General features: G+C 41.6%; 1 protein-coding gene across 2 annotated transcripts in view; it reads right to left on the bottom strand.

Annotated features, from left to right (window-relative positions):
• Positions 1–10,385, bottom strand: part of LOC110497739 (cysteine-rich motor neuron 1 protein) — a 122,330-nt gene that overhangs the window by 29,355 nt on the left and 82,590 nt on the right. For both annotated transcript variants that reach the window (XM_036954715.2, XM_090211123.1), the window contains exon 6: positions 1–109. This exon is cut by the window's left edge and continues 74 nt beyond it. In XM_036954715.2, coding sequence (XP_036810610.2) covers positions 1–109 — 109 coding nt within the window. The remainder of the gene's footprint in view (positions 110–10,385) is intronic.

The following is a 10,385-nucleotide window of genomic DNA, read 5'->3' as shown; positions in this document are numbered from 1 at the left end:
AAGCACACCGACACCCCTCCCTGACATCGACAAAAGCGGCAGGCGTCCATTCGGAACATGTCTCCGTCATGGTACTCCGACCCGTTGAAGCTGCACGCTGGTTTGGTCTCTGGAGAGGAGAGAGAATATATGATGAGAATAATTAATCAATCAAATATCCTTTTTTTTACATCAGCAGTTGTCACTAAGTAGTTTTACAATATTTCGCCTTCACCTCAAAGAGCAAGCAGAAGCAGAGGCACAATGTTGGCGAAACACTTCCTTTCAGGATCATTTAGTATGCCCACTGCCTGAGCGACAGCTAAGAACAACAACAACAATGTAAAGAAGTTACAAAAGAGGAAAACACTTTATAACGATGACAAAAGTGGTCCATAACTCCCATCAGACAGCTAGCATGGTGATGATGTACAGTATTTGTCTGAGAGAAAAGCTGTTGTAAAGATTCAGCAGAGTTTCAGACGGCTATGGAATTGGTCTCGCCTGGTCTCCATGGCAACACAAAGTGCAAAATTCACCTTTTAGCCCGGTGCTTGATATAATGCCCACGGTGTAGAGTGTGTGTCAAATAAGGCCATGCATGAGCGACAAGATCATTAACTATAGTACCTTCAGATGTAGGGAACTGTAGGTACACCTCAACCCTATAGGAAGACATTCGACGCAAGACCGCCAGACACACACATGCACACACCAAACACAAAGTTCTTAACAATTCATAACTGTCAACTCATTTGATCGCTCTCCAACGCAACTCCTCTATCTCTAGTCCCTCTCAGGAGGAGTCTGTTCTGTCCATGAGCAACGGGTCATTTCCTCGTCCTCTTCGGCTATTAAAAGTCTAAGGCTTTGGACCGTTCAACGCTTTTCTGGTCCAAAAAGATTTAAAAACCCAGAAGCATTTAATCTAGTGCAGCTGTATCAGAGAACAAGTTCATTCCCAGGAATCAATGGGACAGGAAAATTGGTTTCTACATGTTTACAATTACAGTGCCTGCCAATATGGCATGTGGGGTCTTTCATTTTCTGCTACTAATTTTGTCAATTAGTTGTGGTTCAATGAATAACAACGTGAGGGGGCGATACTGCATGCATGGTTGTCGCACTAGTGAGGGCTGTGAATTCACTCAACAATTTTCTAATCAGGCCCACTTCTGTTCATATATTCTCAGCTGCTGTTCCGTGTGTGTGTGAGCACCTCCCTCCTCGTATTGACTGCTACTGTATGGTGTGTATAAAGCACTGGGCGGTGTGTGTGTGTGTGTGTATCTGGCGTCGAATTGAATAAATAGGAGGACGGTGTAACAGATTCCTAATGGTTTACTGTCGATTGTGATGACATCAGTGTGTAGGTGTCATGCAAGGACATCTCTGTACAGGGCGTACAATACATACAATTAATGTATTTCAGGAGCAGTGTTCCAAGGTTCTGTTTGTGATTCATACCTGTATTTGTAGTATTCGTGTTTTCCTTCAAATATATTGAGAATTTGATGAGCCAACCTGGAGAGCAGGTGATGGACATTTGCCGGGTGTGCACTTTTGGGACAATTCAATTGGATCAGGTAAACTCAATCAAGAGCAGGTCAAAGTACTTGGAAGAAAATAAATACTATCTGAACCCATAGTCTATTACATCCATGGTACAGTATGTGATCTGTGCTCTAGTTACAGTAGTGGGTTCTGTAAGACAGAGTAGGTTATGTTCAGTATCAGTGCTGGGGGCTCCAGGGCTGCAGGCTGTAGTGGAACAGAGCTGACTGGAAGAGCCGGAGGAGAGCTGTGGGCCGGTCCTGGCTAATTAAGAGGAACATGACGGATGGCTATGCCGGCTTCGCACAACTTCCTTCCCAGATGTTCACTGAGTGCCCGACTCTTGGGTATTATTCCCTTTATAAATGAAACAGTTAACCGCTGGCACATGAATACCACAGGCCAGCAACTCTATAGGCTAGCACAGCAAAACACTGTACTGTGTTAGGTGGCTGGGTGGCACCAAGGACACAGGAGATTCTGATGTTGTTCTTGTTGGGGGTTTTCTGCCAAATAGGAAACAACACATCCATACTATAGGCGTGTGATTGGACAGGGCTAGAGCAGGTCCCCTGGGACTATAATTTCTCAATATACATCTTGATTTAAAGCACTGTGACCATCCTGTTCACAGCTGTGCTTCAGTGTGTTATTGGTCCACTGCAGTTATGACTAAACCAATCAGAATTTAAGGTTAGAGAGAGTTCCTTCCTGTTCACAGCTGTGATTCACCGTGTCATTGGTCCGTTGCTGCAGAGATGATGCATTTGAAGCGCATGATTATTCTCCACATGGTTATTTTAACCATGAGAATGAATGGGTCTTGGAGACTGACTGACTGTGTATGCAGTTTGATTGGGCAGAAACCAAGCTGAAGCCATAGTCTGATTCTCCACAGAGCTTATCTCCTTCTCTCCACACATAAGCAGGATGAGGGTTGCAGACTAAGACAATCATTTTGCAAGTTGTGGATTTTGATTGTTGCTGAGTGTTTTGGGACCTTCCTCTCTCAATAGACTTATCATTTGGCATTTGAACTGCATCCATGACTGGGATATTTTTAGTATTACATTGTTATTTATTACTGCATTGTTGGGTTCAGAGCTGGCAACAAAGGCATTTCACTGTACTTGTGCATGTGACATTAAAACTAGAAATGTGATAATCATAATACCAGTATGTTTCTGCATTGTTTGGTGGGAATAGTTTTCCGACATGGAATGAATGGGTTTCCAGATTTTGGAGCCATTTGGGCTTTACGGTTCTTGGTTGAATGGAACGACCATTTAGCTGCCAGACTAAAACAGTAAAACCTTATTTTTCTGGCAATATCAATCCAAAAATGCCATCCAAGGTGTCTGTCTCGTGGTGATTTCATTTTTATGAGCCTTCACAGAAGGGAATTCTTAAGGGGCTAACTGCATCCAAAAGCATTTTCATATTTCATATTTCCATTTGGAACACACGTCAGGGTCGCCCGTCTGGCCTGACGAAAATGATGTCATCAGTTCTAGTGGCTCTAGTGTGCGGGTATGCAAGCGAGGAGGCGTGCGTGTGTCTGTCTAATGGACAGCTTCCTGCCTGGATATATTCCTGCTGCAAGGATACAGAGCACTGACGGTGAACGTTTGACAGAAATGTGTTGGTTTTTAATCATAAAGAAATCCCTGTTATTGACTGCATTTTCACCCCGTAGACATGGTTGAATATATTAAGCATATAGCTAGATCCAGCAAGCTACAGCCATATAAATATTCTCAACTCAGCAGAAAAAGATCATTTTTCAGGATAACTCATACAAATCCCAATAACTTCACAGATTGTAAAGGGTTTAAACACTGTTTCCCATGCTTGTTCAATGACCCATAAACAATGAATGAACATGCACCTGTGGAACGGTCGTTAAGACACTAACAGCTTACAGGCGGTAGGCAATTAAGGTCACAGTTATGAAAACTTAGGACACTAAAGAGGCCTTTCTACTGACTCTGAAAAACGCCAAAAGAAAGATGCCCAGGGTCCCTGCTCATCTGCGTGAATGTGCCTTAGGCATGCTGCAAGGAGGCATGAGGACTGCAGATGTGGCCAGGGCAATACATTTCAATGTCCGTACTGTGAGACGCCTAAGACAGCTCTACAGGGAGACAGGATGGACAGCTGATCGTCCTTGCAGTGGCAGACCAGCGAAGAGCCCAGCTCTCAATCCCATTGAGCACATCTAGGACCTGTTGGATCGGAGGATGAGGGCTAGGGCCATTCCCCCCAGAAATGTCCTGGAATTTGCAGGTGCCTTGGTGGAAGAGTGGGGTAACATCTCACAGCAATAACTGGCAAATCTGGTGCAGTCCATGAGGATGAGATGCACTGCAGTACTTAATGCAGCTGGTGGCCTCATCAGATACTGACTGTTACTTCTGATTTTGACCCCCCCCTTTGTTCAGGAATACATTATTCAATTTCTGTTAGTCACATGTCTGTGGAACTTGTTCAACTTATGTCTCAGTAGTTGAATCTTGTTATGTTCATACAAATATTTACACGTTACATTTGCTGAAAATAAACGCAGTTGACAGTGAGACGACGTTTTTTTTTTTTCTGAGTTTATATCCACATAGTATTGCTGCCATAGCTCTGTTGATCCACAATCCACCTCCATAAAACCAAGCCAAACAACCGTTCAAACGGTAAACACTAAAGCAGGATCAGGCCTTTGAATCCTGGATCCCTCAGATGGAACTCACCATTATGTGACTGACAAGTTAGAGTTTGGCAGGCAGCATATTACAGACAGCCAGGGCTATGAAACATCGATACTTTCTTCCATGGCCAAAGTGTTCATTCCCATTGGACATGCTCAAAAACACTCTTATTGCCAATGTGTTCCCCTTGGACATGCTCAAAGAAAGTCCTGCTCTCAGGTAGAGAAAAATATCCTCTTATTGGTAACTTTTAACAGGGCTTTATATCTCATTACCTGGAGGACAATTTCCTTTTATCATGGTGATGGATGATACTAAGTCCACTGTCTCTTAAGGGTTCAGGTAAACTCCTACAAAAAAAAACCTATAAAGCAAAGGCAGGAAACCAACATGGTTTGGTAAGTTGTAAAAAAAAAGAAAAGTTGAATTAATTTATTTTGTTGTAGGTTTCATGACGCTTGTATCTAAACTAAAGTAGATTGCTTTCAAATTGTTTTATACATCAGTTGGGGTCTCTATAAACTATAATATGAGGTCATAAGCCAAGCATGAAAGTAGCTGTGTGGACTAATATAGTTAAAATGTTTGCCTTGGGGTACGTTGAACCAATGGCCACTATATCCCAAACAAATAAGGATTACATTTGGTCAGTTTTATGCATAGTATGCATAGAATTTTTTGCAATGTGCCATGCATATAGAGAGCAGCCAAGGAAGTGAGAGAACAGCCAAGGAAGTGAGAGAACAGCCAAGGAAGTGAGAGAAGGGAAAAAGTCAATTTGAGCAGCAGCAAGGGATGAAAAAAATAGACTGAATGACACTGAAGAGGTACAATTTCAAAACATATAACAAACATGCACCTGTGCGAAAGAGAGGCTATGACAGAGTAGCAGAGTCACACAAGGTCTTATCTGATGACATGGAGTCTGAGCTTGCTAAACATATCAAGAATTTTGCAGGCCAGTTTCATGGGCTTGTAGCCTCAAATGCAGAGAACTTGACACATCGAAACAACCACCCTGTCCCAGACAACTGGTCAAGAAATGAAAGGGTAAGTGATATCGAACAGAGACATCTATATCTGAATGTAGGCATATATTTAAGATATACAATATACCACAACCCCATTCCATGAATTAAACTTTGACCTACCAGCACCAATACCCACTGTCACAGGACACCCTCACCCATTTACCCCAAGGCGGCTCAACTTACCCTGTCCCTATGCTCAATTTACCCCATACCCGGGTTGTGTTAAGTTGTGCCATGAGACCACTTTTTTCGGACAAGCTATGTTTTCAAAACTGTTATGTTTACCTGAATTCTGATTATTTCCAGAATGCACAACACCCTAAAATATACAGTATGTAGATATCTTTGTTAGAAAGAATACTATATTTCCCTTGCTGTGGTGATGCTGAATGTAAAAAAAATTCTCAACATACCCCACTCTCCCCTACATTCAGGAAGTGAACACTTCAGAATGTTAAATGGCTGAACCATGCATGCCATGTTACATACTACACATTTCCACCTTCATTCACCTTCTTTACCCTTAAACCCTCTTTCCATATTCTCATAGGGGTGTGCTGCAGACATTTTCTGACTTAGCATTCCCATGATGTTAAAAAACGCAACATTTCCAAAAGCAACAAATGGCTGCCTGTCAAATAGAAATATTGAAAGACACTAGTTACCATGGTGACAATAATCAAACAGTGCACCAGTCCGTTCCGCAGCCTCATTTTCATCGCTGCATGCCCTCAGGGCAATAAAGAGTGATCCAACACGCAACACACACACACACACACAGATACAAACACACAGACACAGCGTAATGTATGCTATGTCAACTGGATTACTGTTCAATCTATCAGTCAGTCTAATGGGTGCTGAGGTCAGTCACGGACAAGGCTGTTACGTTGACCGTATTACCGCCACACCAACAGTCACGAGTCATGACCGCAGTCCAAATTTCGTATTAGCCATGGCTGATATCAGTTTCAGAGAATATTGAGCACAGCTTGCTAAGTCTACATCCAAGCATGCATTTTCCTTAAAAGTGCAATATGCAGAAATCGCTCCGTCATTTACTGGTTGCAAAAAAATGGAATAGTTTGCCTAATTTCAGTTTATATGATAAAACATTGTACTGTCTAAACCACTCAGAATTGTTTTTCTCCATAGCCCAAAATATTGTATTTTCAGCTGTTTGAAGTTGGTATACAAAACCGAAAGTAAAAGACGCAAAAACTAAACAGAAGACCGGGAAGCATAGAAATAACTTGCTCTATAATGTGCATTTCTATGTCAATTTGGTCAGGTCACCCAAAAAGTTACATATTGCAGAGAGAGAGAGAGAAAGAGAGAGATGATCCAATGTAGGTTATACTAAACTTGACAAAAAGAAGAATAAATAAATAAAACACAGATTAGTTTGACACATTTGATATTGAATACTCATGTTGTTTATGTTGCGTTTGTGTCTAATTTATGTCTTTCAGGCTGGTGTATTGGGGCGGCCTGTTCTGTCTGCATTTCAGACCAAAGCAAGACCATGTTTAAAGCTATGAATCTACTTAGTGTCACGTTCCTTAGTTCCTTTGTTTTTGTCTTTGTTTTAGTATGGTCAGGGCGTGAGTTGGGGTGGGCAGTCTATGTTTGTTTTTCTATTTGGGTTTTTGAGTTCGGCCTAGTATGGTTCTCAATCAGAGGCAGCTGTCAATTGTTGTCCCTGATTGAGAATCATACTTAGGTAGCCTGGGTTTCACTTTTGGTTTGTGGGTGTTTGTTTTCTGTGTGAGTGTTTGGTCCACACGGTACTGTTTTGGTTTTCGTTTGTTCACGTTATTGTTTTGTATTTCAGTGTTCAGTTCGTTTCATTAAATATTACATCATGAACCCTTACCACGCTGCGCTTTGGTCCGATCCTTCTTCCACCTCTGAATGCCGTTACACTTAGCCTCTATAAAGTATTTGAATGTATTTGAATTGTTGGTCTAGTGTGTTCTGTGTTATTTCTTTGTCTTTTCCAGTACTACCTGAATGGTAAATGAATGTATTTACAGTGTGATTACTGTGTGTTCTGTTCCTCCTGTCTCTATCCTCCATACTCTCCCTCTCCATACTGTCTTGTCATAATCACTGCAGCTCAACTTTTACTTAAGCAATAAGGCTTCAGGGGGTGTGGTATATGGCCAATATACCACGGCTGAGTGTTGTTCTTGTACACAATACATGACGTGCCTGGACAAGGCCTTTAGCCGTGGTATATTGGCCATACATCACAAACCCCCCGAGGTGCCTTATTGCTATTATAAACTATTTACCAACCTAATTAGTGCAGTACAAATAAATGTTTTGTCATTTTTGTGGTATAAGGTCTGATATACCGTGGCTATCAGCCAATCAGCATTCAGGGCGCGAACAATCCAGTTTATAATTGATGATAATCAACAGCCTCAATCAATGTAATTTGTTAGTCTAAATGTAATCTTGTATGTTTCTTATGCTTTAGGTACCCTACTACATGGCAATACATGGATGTGTGCACAGGGCTCATTCACAAGTACTCCTTGTTGACAGACCAGACAGAGGAGGGATATGTAAGAACTCTTAAATGTTCCTACTTACATTAGTTCACACACGAATAAGCTTTTTACACCATTGTGCCTACCCAGACCACAATGTGCTGGATTATTTCTTCTCACATTTGGTTATTCCATCACAATACCAGCAGCAAAACAAGACCATCTCTAGTTATGTAATTGACTGTCTGCTCTTCTGACCTCAGTCCCAATAATCCATCATGACATTTCTCATGTACCCTTTACAGTATGCAGCCATTCATATCCCATTTATTCTAATCCAGCCTTTATATTACCCACCCTCCTATTTAAGGTCTCAAGTTCACTGCAGACATTTCGTTCCTCCCCTATCTCCTCACAGACAGGGTATGGATTTCCCGTCAGACAAAATGATATATTTTTTAAACTTATTACAGTGTGTAAATCTATCACCTACCATAAGAATGGAGGGGTATCCCTTTGCGGATGAGAGCCACATCCAACTCTTCCTGGATGGAGAGGATCTACTCGAGCAACTCCATGGGATTGGGAGTGGCCATGTGGGTCCATTTAATTTTTAATATTGAGTATGCAGCATCATTGAAAAGCACTATGCTGTTCATTCACAAATGTGTTCTGGGAATTGATGAGTGGGTTAAATTACCAGCAAATGTGGAATGGCAAACTTTTTGCTGGAGAGCGGGATAGGGGAGACCAGAGCACAAAGTATCGCGAGGTCAGATGTAAACAGCCAAATTACTCAAATTAGAAACGACTTAGAAAGCTGTTTATCGATGTGCTAATGCTTTGTTAGTATCTCTACACACCAATTGTTTTTATTATTGACCTGTGAAACATTCGCCATGTATCTAAATATATCATTTTTATCACTAAGATGGGGTCTTTGATTGGCATAGTTGATGACAATAATTATTATACTATTTTTAGTATAGGATCCTATCTTGTTGTCGATACACATCAAATATGAAGGTTCGTCAACGGTTGACTATTTATTGATTGTATATTTGGATTTCTGTGAATTTCAAAGACAATCAAATGAATTTGTGACTTTACAAGTTTGCCACTCAATAATATATGTATTATTATTATTGTTAATAGTTTATTGTTATTATTATTATTTGTAGTATAATTAGTACAGTAGTAGTAGTAATAGTATTGCTATTATCCATAATATAATACATGGGACATAAAATGTTCCTACAGGAACCTTAAATCAAATCGAAGTTTATTTGTCATAACAGGTGTAGACCGCCGAATACAACAGGTGTTACAGTGAAATGCTTACTCAATTAGTATTTGATAGCATTTCCTTTAAATTGTTAAACTTGGGTCAATCGTTTTCGGGTAGCCTTCCACAAACTTTCCACAATAAGTTGGGTGAATTTTGGCCCATTCCTCCTGACAGAGCTGGTGTAACTGAGTCAGGTTTGTAGGCCTCCTTGCTCGCACACGCTTTTCAGTTCTACCCACAAATTTTCTATAGGATTGAGATCAGGGCTTTGTGATGGCCACTCCAATACCTTGACTTTGTTGTCCTTAAGCCATTTTGCCACAACTTGGAAGTATGCTTGGGGTCATTGTCCATTTGGAAGACCCATTGAGCAATCGGGGTAGAAGACCCAAACTGAGCATTCGGGGGAGAAGGGCCTTGATCACGGAGATGATTGGTCACTCTGACAGAGCTCCAAAGTTGCTCTGTGGAGATGGGAGAACCTTCCAGAAGGACAACCATCTCTGCAGCACTCCACAAATCAGGCCTTTATGGTAGAGTGGCCAGACGGAAGCCACTCCCCAGTAAAAGGCACATGACAGCCTGCTTGGAGTTTGCCAAAAGGCATCTAGAGGACTCTCAGACCATGAGCAAGAAGATTCACTGGTCTGATGAAACCAAGATTGAACTCTTTAGCCTGAGAGTCTGCCAAGAGTCTGGAGGAAACCTGGCACCATCCCTACAGTGAAGTATGGTAGTGGCAGAATCATGTTGTGGGGATGTTTTTCAGTGGCAGGGACTGGAAGAATAGTCAGGATTGAGGGAAAGATGAACGGAGCAAAGTACAGAGAGATCCTTAGTGAAAACCTGCTCCAGAGCACTTAGGACTTCAGACTGGTGCGAAGGTTCATCTTCCAACAAGACAATAACTCTCAGCACACAGCCAAGACAACGCAAGAGCGGCTTCGGGACAAGTCTCTGAATGTCCTTGAGTGGCCCAGCCAGAGCCCAGACTTGAACCCAATCAAACATCTCTGGAGACGACTGAAAATAGTACAGCGATGCTCCCCACCCAACCTGACAGAGCTTGAGAGGATCTGCAGAGAAGAATGGGACAAACTCCAAAAATACAAGTGTGCAAAGGTTGTGGCGTCACACCCAGGAAGACTCGAGGCTGTAAAAACTGCCAACGGTGCTTCAACTAAGTACTGAGTAATATGGTCTGAAAAATGTCTTAAAACCTGTTTTTGCTTTGTCATTATGGGGTATTGTGTAGATTGATGAGGATTTTTTTTTAGAGCAAGGCTTTAACGTAAATTTCTTTCAAAAACGTCAAGGGGTCTGAATACTTTCCGAA

The sequence above is a fragment of the Oncorhynchus mykiss genome, chromosome 19 (genome assembly GCF_057628025.1).
Source record: "Oncorhynchus mykiss isolate SJ-2025 chromosome 19, ASM5762802v1, whole genome shotgun sequence".
Taxonomy (NCBI): domain Eukaryota; kingdom Metazoa; phylum Chordata; class Actinopteri; order Salmoniformes; family Salmonidae; genus Oncorhynchus; species Oncorhynchus mykiss.
The sequence above is the reverse complement of the archived record's forward strand: the minus strand, read 5'-3'. Positions and strand labels throughout refer to the sequence as shown.